Raw genomic sequence first — 18,716 nt, forward strand, 5'->3', positions numbered from 1 at the left:
GGCCCTGGTCCCATTCCTGGGGCAGTTCCCCAAACTGGGAAACATCTAGGAGTTCGCGTAGGGGAGGAGCTTAGGTGGGCCGAGCCTGCCCGTCTGGGAAGCAGGCTTTCCTTCCGAGTGACCCTGGCCAGCGCGCTGAGTCCGGGGTGGACGGAAAAGACCCGGAAGCCGTGGGAGGAGGAGTGTGTGATTTGGAGGAAGCCGAGGCAGCCCCACCGGGAGATGGGTAACAGGAGGTGAGGCTGCGTCTAGGCAGTCGGCGAGTTTGAAGGTGAAGGCATGAAGTGGAAGAATGCACTTCCTAGTTACACACGGTGGTCCTCATCAGATGTGTGTGGGGCCCGATAGGTGTCTAACCTGGTCGCTTGGGAACGACAGCCTGCTGGTGGTGTGAGCTGAGCCCCCTTCTCTTGGCTGTGTACGTGTTTACTGACCTGCGGGTGGTGGAGCTTCCTGAACGCTCACCCTCCTGTACAGCTTCTCTGGCCCAGGGTTTCAGGGCTGCTTTAGGCTGACCTTGTGGTTTGCACTCAGGAGTGTCCCCTGAGCACGGAGTGCTGAGGCTGCTTGTAGGTGCCACATGTTTTCATTTGGGGTGGGATTTTATGCTCTATGAAAATTCAGGGTCCCACAAGGTGTTTAAACTTTGCAGTCACATGCTTCAGTGGACATCAAGTTGTAAGTTATTTTCAAATAATATCGGTAGTTTTGGGTGCTAGAAAGTCCAGGCTGCTCCTGTAACTGCGATTTATAGGCTAAGGAGCAAGGGCCACTGTCTTGCTTGGGACTTATGTCCAGGCTGGATGACCTCAGGCGCAGAGAGAAAGGATGGAGATGCGGAAACCTTTCCTTCCTGTCAGCCTGTGTGCATGGCCCAGAGCACCATCCAGCCTTGTGGCTATCCATAGCTGTCAGTACCTGGAGCATGGCTGAGTGTCCTGGGAGTTGTCTTGATCAGTCTCTGATCCTCTTCCTTTCTTCCTTGGGCTCTGAAAAGTGCTCTGAACCATCCCTCAATATGGATTCACACCCCCAAAAAACTGTTTGCCTAGTCACTGTGTTTCTAGGTTGGCAGAAGGCAGGCAGGTGGCTGGAATCACTGGCTTTGCTGCGACGTGCCCCTCCCCCCTTTCATGCACACACACACACACACACACACACACACACCTTTGATCAGGAGGCAGTTGGCTGCACTTGTGCTGAGTTCAGGCCTTCTGTGAGGTGAAATCTGTTGAGGAGGCACTTTTCAGCTCCCAGCCACCACACGGCACTTTTCTGTGTGATCTCAGGAAGTCACCAATGTCACTGTGCTCAGCAGTCTGAGGGAAGCTCCTGGTGAGGGCATGGAGCCAAATCCTCTGAGAACCTTCAGACCCCTTTTTCTGACCTCCTTCCTTCCCCTTTGATTTGGAAGGCTTTTGCCTCTGAAATGCTTCTTGTCTGCCCTGGAGAAGTGTCACTGGCTTCCTGCCTACTTCACCTCCCTATGCAAGGCTGAGTGTTGGGGTCTCTGATGTGAACTTGTGCTCTCCCTCCTAGCCCACACTTTAGCTTTTTGGAGGGTACAAGCCTCCAACCCCCACACCTAGTCCGTATCACAGCATGCTGTTGCCTAAAGTGTCATAGCCTCCTCAGGAAGAGACTTCACAGGCAGCCCCTCTGCTGTTCCTTCCTCATTTCCCACTTCTAAGGGGGGGCGTGGCTTGGTCCTTGTCAGTGGGGCTGGTGAGTGTTGGTTGGGCTATGGGGATTCCCAGCCTAGGTGTACAAAAATGCCCTTGGCCAGACATCAGAATGCTGAAAATGGGATTGAGTGCCAGAAGGGCAGCTGACTACATGTAGGAGGTAGCCTTTGCTTTTGTTCTCTGGCCTTGTGGTCACTGGCCTAGGCGCAGAGCCAGAGACCAGTTAGTGACATGGAGGGGCTGGCTTCTGCCAGCTTCTAGCTAACAGTGCTCTCCCTCTGCTAATTGTGGGGGCCCTTGTGAAACACCATCGGGTGGGGCAGAGGCACAGGATGCCGCAACTCAAGCCACAGGATGGTTACTCCATCTGTAGAGGAGATGGATGGGGAGGCCTGGAGGGGCCTGAGCTCAGCTCCTCCCAGCTGGATTGCCTGCCACCTCGAAGGTGAGGCTACTCTCCATCAGCATGGTTAGAACCTGGTCTACCTTCTGTCAGAATAGGTAGGGGGCAGCCCCCCCAAGCCCTGGAGGGAGAAAGGACTTTGCCCCAGGCTGGCTTAGGGGAAGAATGTCTATGGGAGATAGGACCCTGGAATACACTTGTATAGGCTCCCTGGCTGACCCTTACCTGCTGTTGGCCCCAGCAGCAGGTCTCTGGGGCACTGTTGGCTGGCCTCAGGAGCTGGAGAACAGCTCCAGGAGGGAGGGAGGCAATGTGCTGAGTCAGCGTGACTCGCCAGGAACAGTGTGCTCTGGGGCAGCACTGGGGTTATTTTTAAAGCTCCGCTTCCTTCTAGGCTTGCCCTCCCCCTGCCCCAGCCCAGTCCTTCTAATCTCTCCCCTTGCCCCCTTTGTCTTCTGCCTCCCACACAGCCGGTTCTTCTCCCACCCGGTCAGATCTCCCTGACCTCCCACCTGGCTCTCTAGGGAAAGGGCCCTGTGAAGCAGCCCAGCTCAAGAGAGGCAAGGCCCCAGGGCTATCCTCTGGTCAGGTGAGGGGCAAAGCTTTGGGGGCTGAGCACCAGGCAGCAGGCCTCCTGTTGGGTGTGAAGAAGCCTGCAGGGTCCTCACCTCTACTCTGTGTCTTGCAGAGTGCCTGCTCACTGTGCCCTCCCCCCGGGTTATGACGACCCCCAATAAAGGAAACAAGGCCTTGAAGGTAAGTGGGTAAGGGTGGGGAGGCTGGGGTTGGGGTGTCATGGGGCGGGCATCCCTTTCCTGCTGTGACCCTGTGTGCTTTGCTGTCCCAGGTGAAGCGGGAGCCTGGCGAGAATGGCACCAGCCTGACCGATGAGGAGCTGGTGACCATGTCAGTGCGTGAACTCAACCAGCACCTGCGGGGCCTCTCCAAGGAGGAGATCATCCAGCTGAAGCAGCGCCGGCGCACGCTGAAAAACCGTGGCTATGCCGCCAGCTGCCGAGTGAAGCGGGTGACACAGAAGGAGGAGCTGGAGAAGCAGAAGGCGGAGCTCCAGCAGGAGGTGGAGAAGCTGGCCTCTGAGAATGCCAGCATGAAGCTGGAGCTCGATGCCCTGCGCTCCAAGTATGAGGCTCTGCAGAACTTCGCCAGGACCGTGGCCCGCAGCCCTGTGGCTCCAGCTCGGGGTCCCCTTGCCGCTGGCCTGGGGCCTCTGGTCCCTGGCAAGGTGGCCGCCACCAGCGTCATCACAATAGTAAAGTCCAAGACGGATGCTCGGTCGTAGGGACACGTGCAATTGCCAGGCAGGTCTTTGAGGGGCCACTAGGTGTGTGGCAAAGTCAGCAGCCTTGTCCCTCTCCTCTTTCCTTCTCCTCTCCTCTCCCTTCCCCTCTCCCCCTCCTCCCTTCCCTGCAAAGCACAACCTGCACCCCAGGGGCAGTGGGCTGAGCCCCATCGATATCATCCTTGTCGTCACGCGTGTGTTTTGTACGTTGGGATTAGTCAGTTCAACAGTGATGTTGGGTTGCCCCTAACCCTTTGTACCAAGGCCATGCAGGCTAGGAGTCCAGAGTGGGCACTGTGGAGACAGACAAGCGTGCAAGTGCAAGTGCACTGGGCTTCAGGTCTGCCCTCCTCTCCCCAGTGGCCTGCTGGCTCCACAGGCTGCTAGTCTGCAGTGGGACTTGAGGGCTTTCCCTTCAGATGCCCGTGGGCCACTCAGCTTGGTGCAGAAGGAAGAGATGCACTCTGCTCTGAAAAGTGGTATGTCTTGAAGGCTGTGGATGGGTAGGCCACCAGCCTGGGCACTGGGGCAGGTACCATGGTGCTGGAGCCTGGCACAGTGCACTGGATAAGACCAAATCGCCAGTTGTGAGTGTGCGTGGAAGGTGTGTCTGTGTCCTGCGATGGGTCCGGTGTCACTGTTTACATGACCTGTTTGTGTGGTTATATAGCCCTTTATTTAAAAAAGAAGTTCCTTTTACGAAGTTATTAAATTATATGTTTAAAAGCTAAAGAGAAAAAGAGCTGCAGAGTATTTATAAAATTGTCTTTAAAAAACAAAAACAAAAAACAACATTTGACCATATAAATGGAAAAGGAAAGAAAGTATAATAGAAACTTTGCTAGTTTGGGGGGAAAAAAAATCCCTTTCTTGTAAACTTGGGGACAGCTCTGTGGCTGTTGGAGTTTAGTTTTTATACACAGAGTTATCAGACATTGCTTATAAAACTTAGTTTAAAAAAAAAAAGACAAAAAAAAAAAAAGCCAAGCCACGAGCCACCAGAGGCCGTCCTCTTTGATATCTCTTTTGCAATTGTACCGAAAGTGACTTACTCCTTTGCCCTTCCTGCTTCCGTCTCTTGCCGGTGCCGTGGTGTTGTCCGTGCCTGGTGAGGTTTTGTGCAGCCGTAAAGTGCTGGTGCTTCTGGTGATCTTTGACCTGTGGCTGTCCCTTGTGTGTTTTCCGTGTTTGTTTTTTAGATTTGGTTGTGGTTTTGCTTCGCTGGCTTGCTGGACCTGGGCTGGGGTCGCAGGCAGTACCTCCTCCATTAGAGATGGGGAATTGCCTGCCAGCCCGGGCTCTTCTGCAGCTGCCCCATTCCTCTGCCACTTGGTCCCGCTGAGCCTTGGCTTCATGTGTGGGTCTAGGGCTTGGGCTGAGAAGGTGGCAACGTAATTGGGAGCTCTCTTGGGCCCCCATGCTGCTTCCACATCCACCACCCTAGCCCTGGGTGGTGACATTGCAGGGACCAAGGAGTCACTGTGGGTGTTTACAGGGCTGTGGCCTACCTGTCCCTGGCTGTCTTCCTTCTGGCCTCAGCTTTGTTCCTATAGGCTTCATTTGGGGCTCAGCTAGGCCACCCCAGGGGCCTACTCTGTGGGATAGGAGTTCTATCACCCACTACCCCTGTGCCAGTCCTGTGCTATGGGATATTGTTTCCCAGGTAGATTGGTCAGGGGCCCCACTTGGGGCAACCCACTCTTCCTTGCCTCACTGTGAGGGCCTGGAGGCCTCCACCATTGCCAGACAAGTGCTTTGGCTCCAGGGCCAGGTCTGTTTCTTCCCCGCTGTCAGCAGTGTTTGGCTCTGGGCCCTTTTGCCTCCCTTTGGGATCTGTGTCTTCCAGGGATCCGCTGTTTGACTTGGAGGTGCTTCTCTGCAGGGTCTAAGCCTGCCTTCCCACCCCAGCTACCAAGTAGCAGCTGTCCACCTTCCAGGCTTGGCTCAGGAAGCTCCTCATAGGCGGATGCCCACCTGCAAAAGGCTACATCCCTGTCTGGTCACATGTCCCTTGGCCTCTTGCTGCCATTGATGGTGTCTTCTCTGGGGGCCCTAGATCCCTGAAAAGCACAGAAGTGTGGGCTGGTGAGAGGACAGACTGTCTTGACAGGCTTTTACCTCGTGGGCAGCAGGGATTTCACCCAGTTTGTCCCAGCATAAAATGCTCTGGGAAGAGGGCATCTGCCAGCCCTGGCCTTTTGGTGGCTTCTTTGGCTTAAGGCACTCAAGACACTCGCGTTGGTGCCTGAGACTGTTGCAAGTAGAAATCTGGACTGTTGACTAAGTCATATCCGGTGACCTCATCCCTCCCTTTGGTTTTTTCACTGGTATCCAGGTGGGTTGGTGATGCTGGCTGTGACTGCAGAATTGGAATGGATCAGCCCCATGTTTAGTGGAAGAGAGGGACAGGCCTTCTGTGTCCCTTGGTCCTGGGTGGGTGGTAGGGTGTTGCTGAACATGGCTCTCTAGGTACAGTAGCTCCATTCTGCTGTGAGGACTTGGGTGAGGAAGAGGAGGTAGGTTGAGGTTGGCATGTGCTGAACACAAGTGGCAGGTCTTGGATTTACAGAAGCTTCTGAAATTGGCAAGGCCATGCTTTTCACAGGTTTTTTGGATTTGCAGCAGGTGCTCTTGTGTTTGGGGGAGTATTCCTGTTTGCTGCTGCGCCAGCCCTGTAGTGCCACTCCATTTCCCTTCACCTTGATTTCTTGACAGTAGATCCTCTGTCCAAGTGTGACTGTTAACTGTCTCTGATCGTTGTTAATTCCGTTTTCCTGCTGTGAGGGTGTTGTGTTCTCTCGACTTTTCTGACACAGCAAATGGAGGACTTTGGCCAAAGCCAGGTTGCCCAAACTTCTCCGCTAAGTAAACCATAATGTGCGACTTCCCTCCTACCTTGACTTTGACTCACCTCCTTCCTTACTCTATCCTGGACACACCCACATGGTCAGCTCTGGAGAGTGTGACCTGAGAGTTCCCTCTGTTGTGTCTGGCTGCTGACCCTGGGTATTGTACCATTAGTGCTGGGTGTGGAATTGGACTGGGCTCACTGTCAGCAGCAGGCCTCCCTGCAGGGTGTTCTTGGTCTAGCTTTCAGGTCAGTGTGTACTCCTGTATGAGCAGTATCCTTGGTGTCAGTGCCAGGGTTCGCAGTTCTGATAGACTACAGCTGGCTTTGAGATGATGAGGCAGTGTCCCTGCTACCTCCCTCTCTGATGTGGCCATTTGCCCAAAGCGTCTATCCACAGCTGGGACATCTGAGCCACAGCCTGCTGCACTGTTTCCGCTCTGGGATCTTCTGAGTTACTTTTTTAGGCTGTGGTTTGGTGAAAGGGAACCAACACATTAACGATTTTTTTTCCCCAGAAGCCACCGAATAATGCTTGGCATCTTTCCACCTTTCTTGTTGGCTGGCTGGTGAGGGAGCAGTTGTGGAGAGCAGAAGACAGAATGAGTACCACACCAGAGGCAGGGGTGTGCCAGGGCTGTTCATGGCTTGGCCTTGCTTCTGGCCTGTGTCCTGGGCGTGTCCTATACATGCTTGGCCAGCTGCACGTGTCTGTGCCCTGCCCTTGGAGTAGCAGCATCCATAGCATGGTTGTCTCTGGAGTCTGAGGTGGAGTGTTCTAGGGACAGAATTCCCTGTTCTCTAAGACCCTAGTTGGACTTTTGGCCCCTCCAGCAACCTCATGTCCCAGCCCTGCCTTCCCTCCCTTCTGTCTGCTAGTTCCTGAAGCCTTTAACCAAATGGGAGCAGGTACAGAAAGCCTTCTCCTGGCAACTTAGGGCAACAGGACAAGGGCTACTGTGTGTCCAGCTCTGTTGGTCTCCTGGTGCTGAGAGGTGTGTCCAAGCAGAGTTGATCAGCCCCTGCCTGCCCTGCAGGGCTGAAGCCAGGGGGAGGTGAGTAGCGGGTACCCTGGAATGGGGTGGTGGATCCTTAAAGATCTAAGTGAAGAGGGGCTAGGGTCTGGCTGCTAGGTGAGACCCGGGCTTTTGCACCCGAGTAGGGCCATCAGGGATCTGGCTACGAGGTGAGGCCTGGACGTTCGCACCAGTGTAGAGCGCTCAGCAGCCTGCACTCGGCGGGCAGCAGTCTTGGTGCCCACCCGTGCCCTGCGCAGTATTTATTGCTAAATTATTGTCCAGGAGGGGCGGCGCTGGGCCTGGCCCCCCAGGTATTTATTGCTGTACATAGTGTATGTTTGTGATATATAAGGTTTTCTTTATTTTGTATATGATCAATAAACGCCTTTTAAAGAGAATGGCAGGTGTTTTCTTTGGAAAGGAGCGGACAGGAGGTGGCGTGGCCCGAGTGGGCAGGGCCGGCCGGAAGGGGCGGGGCTGGCGCGGCGTGCTCAGGCGGCTGCCGGGCGAGGCGGAAGCGGAAGCCGGAAGCGCGGCCCGGGGAACGATGGCAGCCGGCGGCGGGCTGAGCCGCTCGGAGCGCAAGGCGGCAGAGCGGGTCCGGAGGCTGCGGGAGGAGCAGCAGCGGGAGCGCCTCCGCCAGGTAGGCCGCCGCCATCCCCGCGCCCGACCCGCGCGCGCCGCCGCTCACCGCCTGCCCGCCCGCAGGTGTCGCGCATCCTGAGGAAGGCGGCGGCCGAACGCAGCGCCGAGGAGGGCCGAGTGCTGGCCGAGAGCGCGGACCTGGTGACCGAGCTGCAGGGCCGGAGCCGGCGGCGGGAGGGCCTCAAGCGGCGGCAGGAGGAGGCGAGTCCGGGTGCCCGGACGTGCGGCGGGGATGCCGGGGGCCGGGGATGCAGGGGGCGGCGTGACAGCCCGGGCTCCCGCAGGTGTGCGATGACCCGGAGGAGCTGCGGAGGAAGGTGCGGGAGCTGGCCGGAGCCGTCCGCAACGCCAAACACTTGGTGGTGTATACCGGCGCGGGGATCAGCACGGTAGGTTCGGCGGCAGAGGGCGCCCCCTCCTGGGTGCTGACCGAGACCGAGCTAGGTGCTGGAGGTGGGGAACTTCTCAGTCCCATCGGGCCCAGTGGCCGGCCTCCTGCTGGCACCTTCTCATGAAGAAAGCCCACTGATGAACCCAGGTGATGTGGGCAGACCTGAGCCCCAGACTGCCTCCCGGACCCGTTTCTTGAAGAAGGGTAAATAGAAGGCCAGACAAGCCAACTGTGGTGTCCCAGATGTCACCAAGAGCTCAGGAAGTGAACACTGATGAGGGGGATCAAGAGTTTGAGGCTAGCCGCGATGTGGTGGCATAGCCCTTTAATCCCAGCACTGGGAGGCAGTGGCAGGTGGGTCTCTGTGAGATGAGGCCAGCCTTGTCTACATAGCAAGTTCCAGGCCAGCTGAAACTAAAGGGAGATCTTGTGTCAAACAGACAAAAAGTTTGAGACCAGCCTGGGCTAAGGTTGAAGAAAAAAAGGTAAGACATTAAGTCTCACAGTACAGCAGGTACTGAGAGGGAATGCGCTAAGGGACGTGTCTAGCTTTGAAAGTGACTGACGTATAATTAGGGGGGATTGTGGGGTGTGTGGTATGTGTAGGCCAACAGATGAATACCAGCTGCCTGCTACCCTCAAACTCAAATGGTCAGGGGAGATGCCTCATTGCTATAAACAAGGAACTGAGTTCGGTCTCCCAGAACCCATGTGAGAAAACCCAGGTGCAGTACACATCTGTAATCCCAGCACTGGGGAGACAAGATGGGGGATACCTGGAGCTTGGTGTTATCTAGTCAACCAAGTTCAGTGAAAGACCTTAACTCAGTAAGGTGGGGCAGTGGGTAAACAGGTGCTCACTGCCAAGCCTGATGACCTGGGTTTAAGCTTCAGAACACACATGGTAGGAGAGAAACCAACTCCTGAAAGTTGCCTTCTGACCCCCTCCACGTGTGTGCTGTGGCATGAGTGCGTGCACGTGCACACACACACACACACACCCGCCCCAATAAATAAATGTCTTTCTTTAAAAAGTGGAGAGTGATTCAGGAAGACACTAGATCTTTTGCCTCCCTGTGCATGGGCTCACAAGTGCATATGCACACCCACACCGCACACATGGAAATATGTATACAAACATACACACACAAAGGAGCCTTACATAATAGCCACCAGACATGAGTAAACAAGCATAATGCAAAGCTGACTCTGGCATACACAGTCCCCCAGACCTGGGAAGCCCATCCTGGTGGACTTGCTGCTGGTGTGGTGTCAGAGATAGGGTCCTACAGGGAAAGGTGGGGGTGGGAAACACTCCAGACAGACAGCAAAGTCCCAGTAGCCATGTAAGGAATTTGCTGTTCTGACATAAAGTCGTCGGACATAAGCATTTGGGGCCCAGCCCTCCATAGCCAGTCAAGACTTTACAATAGTGATGTCAGTGACAACTAAGTACCACGTGCAGCTTGTCAGTTTGAGGTGAGGACTGTTTAAGGTTCGCTTCCTGAATGTGGCAGAACTGGTTGGGGTGGGCACCGCTCTAAGCTTAAGCAGCAGTGAGGATCCCAGACTTCCTCCAACAGGATCCCAAGACTTCTGGATCTAGATGCTTTCTGTGTGTTTTGTAAAGTTAGCTAACACTTGTCTCATCTGTAGAAGTTGTTTTGTATACATTAGTGAGAACTATTCAGAGCTTCAAGATAGAAGTCTTTGGATAGGGGAGTGCCCACCTCACCCCCAGGGGCTCACCATTTACTTAACATCACTTCAGCATTAGGCCTGGTCCCAGGGATACTGATGAACCTGACCGATTCTCCCCTTCAGTGTGGGAAACAGATGTGACCACAGAGCCCAGGTTTCTGCTCAGTACTGGAGAGGCCCCTGAAGAGGAACAGGGCTTGTGGGGTCTGGAAGGATGAGCTGGGTCAGACAGGAAGGGGAAATTAGAGGGAAAGAGCGACACTGGGGTACGTTACACTTGGGGGTCAGCATTGCATGGAACACACTAGTGTGTCGGTGGACCTGGACTGTGACATGCCCTGTTTGGAGGAGTGCTGCATTTCCCATGCTGAGTCCCTTCATGCACTTTTCATCTGAATGTGCAGGCAGCTTCTATACCAGATTACCGGGGCCCAAATGGAGTGTGGACACTGCTGCAGAAAGGGAGAAGCGTGAGGTGAGTATCTCACAGCTTCTTCGTGGTGAGCAAGAGTCGCCGCACCTGCCTGACTCGAAGCTCTTCCACCTGTGTTTTCTGTCATACAGCGCTGCAGACTTAAGTGAAGCAGAGCCTACCCTCACCCACATGAGCATCACCCGTTTGCATGAGCAAAAGCTGGTAAGAGCCCAGAGCTACTCCCACCTCCCAACCAGCCCTATGATAAACACCTCCCAGAAGGTTGGACTCCTGTCTGACCTTGCTGTGCTTCCTCTCCAAGGAGAATGGGCACCCCTGCCCTGAACTGTACCCTTGAGGGCCAGCCTCTTGCTTCCCCTCCAGCTTCTTTTGTATTGCTTCAGGGGCCTTAGATAACCTCCTAGCTACAGGGGAGGTTTGTCAGAAACCACCAAAGATGATCTGAGCATCTTCAGGTTGGGAAGGGGATCTTCCTGGGCTCTCGGGGAACCAGAAACAGTGAACCACCAGGTGATCGGTGGGAGGCAGGTAGCCATGCCTGCCCTCCCCTTACCATCATCCCAAGCTGCTCCCCAGACTTGCAGGGATGCTTTGCCCTCCTGCTGGTTCCCAGTGCGTCAGAGCTGGTAAGGGAGCACACAGCTCCTCCCTACCACAGGGCCCTCCTGGGTCCTTATCTTAGGAACCCTTGGCCATACTGGACTCGGCAATTTCAGTGCTACAGAGTGCTTCCCCATCCCTCTTGTGACTGCCACCATGTTCTGCCTGTCCAGGTGCAGCATGTGGTGTCTCAGAACTGTGATGGGCTCCACCTGCGCAGCGGCCTGCCACGCACTGCCATCTCAGAGCTCCACGGGAACATGTATATCGAAGTGAGCAGTACCAGGGGGACACCCGGGCCCTGGGGACAGGCCTCCACTCACTCACTCTGCCATCTCATCCTCAGGTCTGCACCTCCTGCATCCCTAACAGGGAATATGTGCGAGTGTTTGACGTGACAGAGCGTACTGCCCTCCACCGACACCATACCGGCCGGACCTGCCATAAGTGTGGAACTCAGCTCAGAGACACCATTGTGCATTTTGGGGAGAGGGGGACGTTGGGGCAGCCTCTGAACTGGGAGGCAGCGACTGAGGCTGCTAGCAAAGCAGACACAATCCTGTGTTTAGGGTCCAGCTTGAAGGTATGTGCTGATGACACCGTGAATGCATTGTGTGTTGGGTATATTGCCAGCCTGCCGGCCCAGAGCCGTTCCTGGGCATTAGATTTGCCGTCTTCAGTGTCCTCCTTTATGTGTGTGTGTTGTCGTCCATTCCCACAGGTACTGAAGAAGTACCCCTGCCTCTGGTGCATGACCAAGCCTCCCAGCCGGCGGCCCAAACTCTACATTGTGAACTTGCAGGTAACACAGGTGCCAAAGCTGGGACTTAGATCAGAAGAGACAGACTGACAGACCACATTCACATACCCTGGAGGTCTTGTACAGGATAGTGGGTTCCTGGAGAGCTCAGACCCCCAGTGTGTAGGGGACAGGAAAAGGGTGGGGAGTTACCTCAGTTCCCTCTTGTCTTCAGTGGACCCCAAAGGATGACTGGGCTGCTCTGAAACTTCATGGAAAATGTGATGATGTAATGCAGCTTCTCATGGATGAGCTGGGCCTGGAGATCCCCCTCTACAATAGGTGAGTGGGTGCAGCATGACCCCCCCATTTCTGCCCTTCTGTGTGATGGGCTGTGTCTGTCTTTTGTGAACCAAGCCTGGAGGAAGCTCTCAGGTGTGGTAGCCTCCAGAAGGACTGGCTGAGGTCAGGCTCGGCCACATGTGTACACAGTTCTGCCCCGGCTGGTGTGGAGCCCAGAATCCCTGTAGGGAAAGGGTCTGCCAGTGTGTTCTACAGGACGCTTCCCCACACACCTTTTTCACCTCAGTGGAAATCCACAGGGGATGAGGACTCTGCAACCCTGCTCAGACAGAATCTGTGTCCTTGGTTTTGGGAGTTGGCGTTTTTGGGGAAAGCTTAATCAAACTGCTTTGAAACAGAATTTGTAATAATTTAGATTTGGTGTGTATATTGAGTGAAAAGTTTACACTTTCTTTCTCTGTGAATTTTCAGGGTCTTATAGGGGAAATCAATAACTTCTTTTAATCAAAGGGTTCAAGAAATTAAGGATCCCTTCACCTCTGGGCCTGGCAATTCTTGTATGTTATGTTTGTGGTGTTCTGTGGCGTGGGCCTATCCTGTTCTGTATTGGTTTTGTTTTGTTTTGTTTTTTACATTAACTTAGCTCATTTCTTTATCAGTGCTTATCTGTATCTTAAGTTTATGATATGTGATTCTACATCTCAACCAGACACATGATTTCTTCATGGTGTAGTCTGTAGGCCACACCTCCCTAGTCAACTGGTCTTCCCTCTCATCCCTGTCATGCAGTCTGGGAAGGGGAAGAGGGTCTGGTCCGCCTGCCTCCAGCCTTACAAGTGCAAGGTGGGGCCCTGGGTTGGGGCTGGTGCTACCTTCCCTATGTGCCAGGGCTGCTAATGGTGGACAAGACCCTGAAGAGGCCAGCAAGGGCCAGTGCTAGCCTTGTGTTGCCACCCGAGATTACTCCTGCTGCCGACCAAACCCCAGTTACACTAAGACACAGGGAGGGAAGGGGCAGGATGACAGGTGGGCTTAGACAGCTTTCCTGTGCCTGGGAGGGTTGCAGCTCAGAAGCTCTCAGACCTGCCTGATGCTGCTTTCCTTCTCCACAGGTGGCAAGACCCCATCTTCTCCCTGGCAACTCCACTGCGTGCTGGTGAAGAAAGCAGCCACAGTCGGAAGTCACTATGCAGAAGCCGAGAGGAAGCCCCACAGGGAGACCAGGGTGCTCCACCTAGCTCAGTCCCCATTCTAGGGGGCTGGTTTGGCAGGGGCTGTGCAAAGCGTGGGAAAAGGAAGAAAGCTACATAAGCTAGTGTTGATGAAGAACAGTTGGCACTTTGCAGATGGCTGTGACTCTTGTTCAGGGGCCAGTGTCACCATGAAAGCCAGGGTGCCCCCCATGGGGTAGTGGGACACTCTTGGGGGTGACGTTTCAGGGTGACTTCTTTAGCCATTTGTCCTTGTGGGAAGCCCCTTGCACTGCTGTGATTGCCCCCATAGGGCTTGACCTTCAAGGACACCTCCTTCCCATCAACCCTTCCACAAAGGTGGCAGCAAGGCCTTTCTGTGAGAGCAGAGGGTCTTTCCCCCGCCTGGCCAGCAGAGGAGCCCACCCCTGCCTTACCTCACTCTCCAGGCTAGTCTCAGGGCCCCCGATTTCTACTACTTCGTACTAAAAAGTGTTAACTTTATAGAAACCTTTTTCTGTGTTGGGTATGCGGCACTAGCTGGTACTAGCCAGCCTCGGCTCTGAGCAGACCTTATTAAACATCTCTAACTGCCTTGTGTCCGATGAGTGCCGTGCGCACGCCGAGTGTTGTGGGGCCATCGGGACCTCTAAGGCCCCCAGATTGCTGATCCTGGCCGGTGCTCGAGGCCAGCCACGGTAGGCGCCTGCTGCACTGCCGCCGAGTGGGGCGGCCGGGGCCGGGCCTGGAGTAGCGCCCCTGGGTCTCGGGGTCGGACACGGGCCGCTGGCCACCCGGGCCGGGGACTGCGCAGGAGCGTTGCCCGGCGGGGCTCGGGGGCGGGGGCGGGGCGGGGCTTAGGGCGGTGCACGCCATTGGCCGCGCCGGACGGGTGAGGCCCGCGTGAGAACGCGCGAGAGGAGGGCGGGGCGACGGAGCTCGAGTCCCGGGAGCTGCCGGATCGTGTAGGGCCTGCGGGGCCATGATCCGGAACGGGCACGGGGTGGCCGGAGGGGCCGAGCGGCGGGGCCCGGCGGGCAGGCGCGCCGTGCGGGTGTGGTGTGACGGCTGGTGAGTGGGCGGTGGCGGCCGGGCACCGCGGGGTCGCGTGCCGGCCGTTGGCTGGACTGCCACCTCCGCCGTGCGCCCAGGGCGTGCGGGGACCGCCATCCCGGACCCGGGGCTGCGGGTGCACGAGGCCAGCCGGGCGCACCGGAGGGGAGCGTGCACGCGAGGGACCGGAAATGCGGCCCGAGGCTGGCAGAGCGCGGGGCTCCCGGGGTCACGGGGTGGGATGCGATGTGTTCGCTGCTAGGCAGTCGGTGACGTTGCTTTCAGAAGAGTGGCGCTGTCAAGCAGAAATGTTGGCGTTCCTAGAACTTCTGCGCCCGGCGTTCCCACGTGCGTGCCCGGATGGATGGGGACTCATCACCAGGCTCCAGAGGGAGTGGGGGAGCAGGCAGGACTCTGAGCGTTCTTTTTGTTTTTGTATTGGTGGTCTTGGGGTGCAACTCAGCCTGGTGCGCTCGAGGCAAGTGCTCCTCCACTGAACACCCTCAGCCCCTTTTGCATCTGAGTCACCTAAAGAAGAAACTAGGCTTTGACTTCGTGGCACTGGACTATGACCTTGGCCCTGCCACAGTCCTGGACTGAGAGGCACACTCCTTTCCTGTTCTGTGCCCATGACCCAGCCTCTGACTCCTGGTCCTGCCCGGCCTGTCTAGTGGGGAAACGGGCTGGCCCAGACTTTAGCCTGTGTCTGAACCTACCAGGCTTGACTGATGGGACCCCTGAATTGTGGTGACAATGCAGGGCTGCTCAAAGGTGATGATGACCGCACAAACTGGTGGGGCGCTCTGGAAAATGCAAAGTCTGTCACCCAACAGTGGGCCTGTGGAGCACCCTCAGGCCCAGCCTGATGCAGGGCTCTGAGGGGTAGCCTTGACTTGGACATCAAACTCATGGCCAGACCTAGATTTGAGGATAAAAACTTCAGAACCAAATGACTGGCACTCATTCACCCAGAGAACTAAGCCAGGCCATGGGGACAGGCAACTGCATTTCAAAGCTGGGGATTCCAGGGATTCCCAGGCCCTCGTTCTTTAGATTTTTTGTTTTATGTTGGCTCCAAGGACTGCCCACTTGCCTCTGCCTCAGGGTAGAAAAGAATCTACTCCCAACTCTGAACTGTTAACTTTTTTTTTTTTTTTTTTAGTCTTTTTGAGACAGGGTTTCCCTGTAGCCCCAGCTGTCCTGGATTCACCATGAAGACCAGGCTGGTCTCTAACTCACAGAGATCCGCCTGCCTCTGCCTCCCGAGTGCTGGGATTAAAGGTGTGCGCCACCACGCCCAGCTTGTTACCTTATTTTAAAGGTTGAATGTGGATCATTGATCTAGGGGATCATTCTTCCTTGGGTTGCAAAAGGTCCCAGGTTCAAGTCCTGGACAAGCTCTTCTCCTGGTATAGAGATGTAGCTCAGTTGGTATTTTCCTAGCCCTGTGTTTAATCTCTAGTACTGAATAGATGGGTCTGGTGTAATCCCAGCAGGTAAAGCAACAGTCAGGATATTCATGGTCATTTCTTGACTGCTCCGTGAGTTTGAGGCTGGCCTGGGCTATAAAAGGACCTATCTTGCCAGGCGTGGTGGCTCACACCTTTAATCCCAGCACTCGGGAGGCAGGGGCAGGTGGATCTCTGTGAGTTCGAGACCAGCCTGGTCTACAGAATGAGTTCCAGGCTAGCTGGGGCTACTGGGAGACCCTGTCTCAAAAAAAAGAAAAAAGGTCCTATCTCAAGCAACAGCAAAGAAAAAGCAGTAGCTTGAAATATTTGCCCATAGCAACAGAGCAGAGACAGTCCAAGGCACCAGAAAATGGCCATGTATCTCCCACTGAGCTAGACTGTCATGGAAGCTCACCAGGCCTTGTCCCTGAACTTGCTACTCTTGTTAGACCAGTATCTGGGGACATGGACAACTGGGAGCTGATTTTTCCCTTTGTAAGCTCAACACCCAGGGATCCTGGGGAAGCAGTTCTTGGTGGGGGCTTCCCAAAGGGGCAAAGCAGACCCCTGCACAGGGCCCCCGAATTCCAGCCTTCCTCAGTACAGGACTTGACCACCCTGTCTGTCCTCACAGCTATGACATGGTACATTATGGTCACTCCAACCAGCTGCGCCAGGCCCGGGCCATGGGCGACTACCTCATCGTCGGTGTGCATACTGATGGTAAGGTGTGGGCCACTGTACCCACCAATCACCTCACAGTCTGCCTGGGCCTACCCCAACTGACCAAGCCTTCAAGGTCCAGGGCATAGGCAGGATGGCCCCTACATCCTTCTCTAGAGCACAGCAGTGACTTACTGCATTTAGCAAGTGACCCAGCTTGGCCCTTGCTGTAGAGAGTAGTGCTATCACCAGACTGAGTCTCCAACTATGCCATCTACCCCTTCCCTGGCTTCTGAAGCCAGAAGAGACTAATGATTCTGCTTGATTATAAGCCACCCTATTATCCAGCAAACACCCTGAACACGCATGCTGGCTAGACGACAGTGCAGTGGCCACTGCCCTGTGAGCTAAGGCTCACCACAGCACCCCTCCTGTGTGGTGATTGTCCCTGCTCAGTGCTGAGACAGAGACTCCTGAGAACTGGGCTTTGGAGCTAGATGTCACTTGTTGTTTTGTCTTTGTCCTTTTTTCTGGCGCCAGAGGAGATTGCCAAGCACAAGGGGCCCCCAGTGTTTACCCAGGAGGAGAGGTACAAGATGGTGCAGGCCATCAAGTGGGTGGATGAGGTGGTGCCCGCTGCTCCCTACGTCACTACACTGGAGACACTGGACAAGTACAACTGTGACTTCTGTGTTCATGGCAGTGAGTGGGCAGGGACTGGAGATGGGGGCTGGGCTAAGGGTGAGGTCTGACAGGTTCGCCAAAGATGTGAGAAAGCGTAGATTCCATCCTCAGAAAGAACAGCACAAGTGCAAGGGCAGGCTGGGACTAAAGGTCTGGGTCGCCATGGGCCTCTGAGTTAAGAATCCTTGTTTATGAGCTGGGAGTGGTGGCCCATCTTTAATCTCAGCGAAGGTAGGCAGAACTCTGTGAGATTGAGGTCAGCTTGGCCTACAGAGAGACCCTGTCCCAAAACAAAACAACAAGAATCCTTGTTTGTGAGCCCAGATGGCACACACCTATAATCTAATATTGGAGAAGATGAGACAGGAGGATAAAACGTTCCAGGTCAGCCTGAGTTATAAAGCATGACTACTCAGAAAAACAGACCTTTTTCTGTGTGTGCACATCACCCCTAGATGACATCACGCTGACGGTAGATGGCCAAGATACCTACGAGGAAGTGAAGCAGGCTGGGAGGTACAGGTAGGTTCTGGGAGTGGTGCTCAAGGAGTCCCCTTATTCCCCCTCTGCTGTTTGGAAGTAACCTGCAAAGAGCATCTGGGCCACACCAGGACTGGGAACTACAGGAGGGGAGGGGCTTGTGGGGATAGGCCCAGTAACCCTCTGTGTGGCCAGTCCCAGGGCTGCTTCAGGGCTGTGCTGCCAGGCAGAGCTTTGTAAGAGCAGCATTCTTCAAACAGCATCCACGGGCTCTGTGGTATTGCTGGTACCCCTGGGGAACTGACTTTAATTAACCATAATTTAAAGAACCTGCTATGGCCAGTGGTTCCTGCAGGGGCCAGTGCAGCCTGGACTCACCTTGGCAGAGAATGTACAGCAGAGTACGGGATGTGGGTGTGAGGGAGGCCAGAAGGCACGGTGTCAGAATGGGGACCAGAAGTGTCATGCCCAGCTGTGTCCTGTCTCCTCCCTGGTGTTGCTGCCCACGTACAGTTCAGTGAACCTCTTCTCCCATCACTTCCTGTCTCTGACATGAGCCCTATCCCCTGCTCCAGTCTGGTTTTCTGTTGTGGGAGACAGGGTTAGGGTCATGTCCCTCAGGTAGGTTCCACCTATGGCAGCGCCTCAGGAGTGTGTCCTGGATGAAAACCTCCACCCTACCTCTGCCCCAGAGAGTGCAAACGCACCCAGGGTGTATCCACCACAGACCTCGTGGGTCGCATGCTGCTGGTGACCAAGGCCCACCACAGCAGCCAGGTGAGTCCAAAGGAAGAGGGACTGGGACTTGGGTGCTGGGATCGAGGACAACTATGGGGAGGGAGAGCACACTTCCCATCCACCCTTGGGGTCACCCTGCCTCTTGTCCCTGACCATGCCCTCAGTGGGCTCTGGGACCATGGCATGCCAGTCCCAGGGTTGGCAGTCAGGAGGGCAAGGCCCCTTAGCCGCTTGCCCTTGTGTTCAGGAGATGTCCTCCGAGTACCGGGAGTATGCGGACAGTTTTGGCAAGGTGAGTACAGCTTGGCTGTGGAAGCCAGCCGCCCTGGGAGTACAGCTGATGCTTGGCTAGCCACCATGTGGTACCCCCCCCCCCCCCCCCCCCCC

At 55.4% G+C, this 18,716-nt stretch overlaps 3 protein-coding genes across 7 annotated transcripts in view; all 3 read left to right on the top strand.

Moving 5' to 3' along the window:
* Positions 1-4,376, top strand: part of Mafg (MAF bZIP transcription factor G) — a 4,584-nt gene extending 208 nt beyond the window's left edge. The window contains exons 1-3 of one of the 3 annotated variants that reach the window (XM_029561122.1): positions 21-236; positions 2,777-2,844; positions 2,936-4,376. In XM_029561122.1, coding sequence (XP_029416982.1) covers positions 2,809-2,844; positions 2,936-3,388 — 489 coding nt within the window. In that variant the 5' untranslated portion in view covers positions 21-236; positions 2,777-2,808 and the 3' untranslated portion in view covers positions 3,389-4,376. Of the gene's footprint in view, positions 1-20; positions 237-321; positions 2,678-2,772; positions 2,845-2,935 lie in introns of those variants that run through there. The other 2 variants (XM_029561112.1, XM_029561117.1) reach the window with 2 other exon arrangements.
* A 3,182-nt stretch (positions 4,377-7,558) lies between these two features.
* On the top strand, positions 7,559-13,855 carry Sirt7 (sirtuin 7). The gene is made up of 10 exons (XM_008828374.3): positions 7,559-7,898; positions 7,964-8,101; positions 8,185-8,289; positions 10,397-10,467; positions 10,557-10,629; positions 11,202-11,300; positions 11,375-11,611; positions 11,750-11,830; positions 12,003-12,109; positions 13,183-13,855. The coding sequence occupies exons 1-10, from the start codon at positions 7,590-7,592 to the stop codon at positions 13,379-13,381; spliced, it is 1,419 nt and encodes a 472-aa protein (XP_008826596.2). The 5' UTR covers positions 7,559-7,589; the 3' UTR covers positions 13,382-13,855.
* A 299-nt stretch (positions 13,856-14,154) lies between these two features.
* Pcyt2 (phosphate cytidylyltransferase 2, ethanolamine) overlaps positions 14,155-18,716 on the top strand; it is an 8,004-nt gene continuing 3,442 nt past the window's right edge. For 2 of the 3 annotated variants that reach the window (XM_008828380.3, XM_008828387.2), the window contains exons 1-6: positions 14,155-14,331; positions 16,399-16,487; positions 16,968-17,129; positions 17,567-17,633; positions 18,284-18,368; positions 18,577-18,621. In XM_008828380.3, coding sequence (XP_008826602.1) covers positions 14,243-14,331; positions 16,399-16,487; positions 16,968-17,129; positions 17,567-17,633; positions 18,284-18,368; positions 18,577-18,621 — 537 coding nt within the window. In that variant the 5' untranslated portion in view covers positions 14,155-14,242. The remainder of the gene's footprint in view (positions 14,332-16,398; positions 16,488-16,967; positions 17,130-17,566; positions 17,634-18,283; positions 18,369-18,576; positions 18,622-18,716) is intronic. The other variant, XM_029561137.1, reaches the window with a different exon arrangement.

Source organism: Nannospalax galili, unplaced genomic scaffold, assembly GCF_000622305.1.
Source record: "Nannospalax galili isolate Female #2095 unplaced genomic scaffold, S.galili_v1.0 scaffold1250, whole genome shotgun sequence".
Classification (NCBI taxonomy): Eukaryota; Metazoa; Chordata; class Mammalia; order Rodentia; family Spalacidae; genus Nannospalax; species Nannospalax galili.

What these genes read in the sequence shown, in the direction of transcription:
- Sirt7 (XM_008828374.3), top strand. Translation starts at nt 7,590, where the DNA reads ATGTTTGTGATATATAAGGTTTTCTTTATTTTGTATATGATCAATAAA. An exon ending in TCAAGCGGCGGCAGGAGGAG is followed by an intron (nt 8,102 to 8,184) that starts GCGAGTCCGGGT and finishes GGGCTCCCGCAG; the next exon opens with GTGTGCGATGACCCGGAGGA. An exon ending in TCTACATTGTGAACTTGCAG is followed by an intron (nt 11,831 to 12,002) that starts GTAACACAGGTG and finishes TCTTGTCTTCAG; the next exon opens with TGGACCCCAAAGGATGACTG.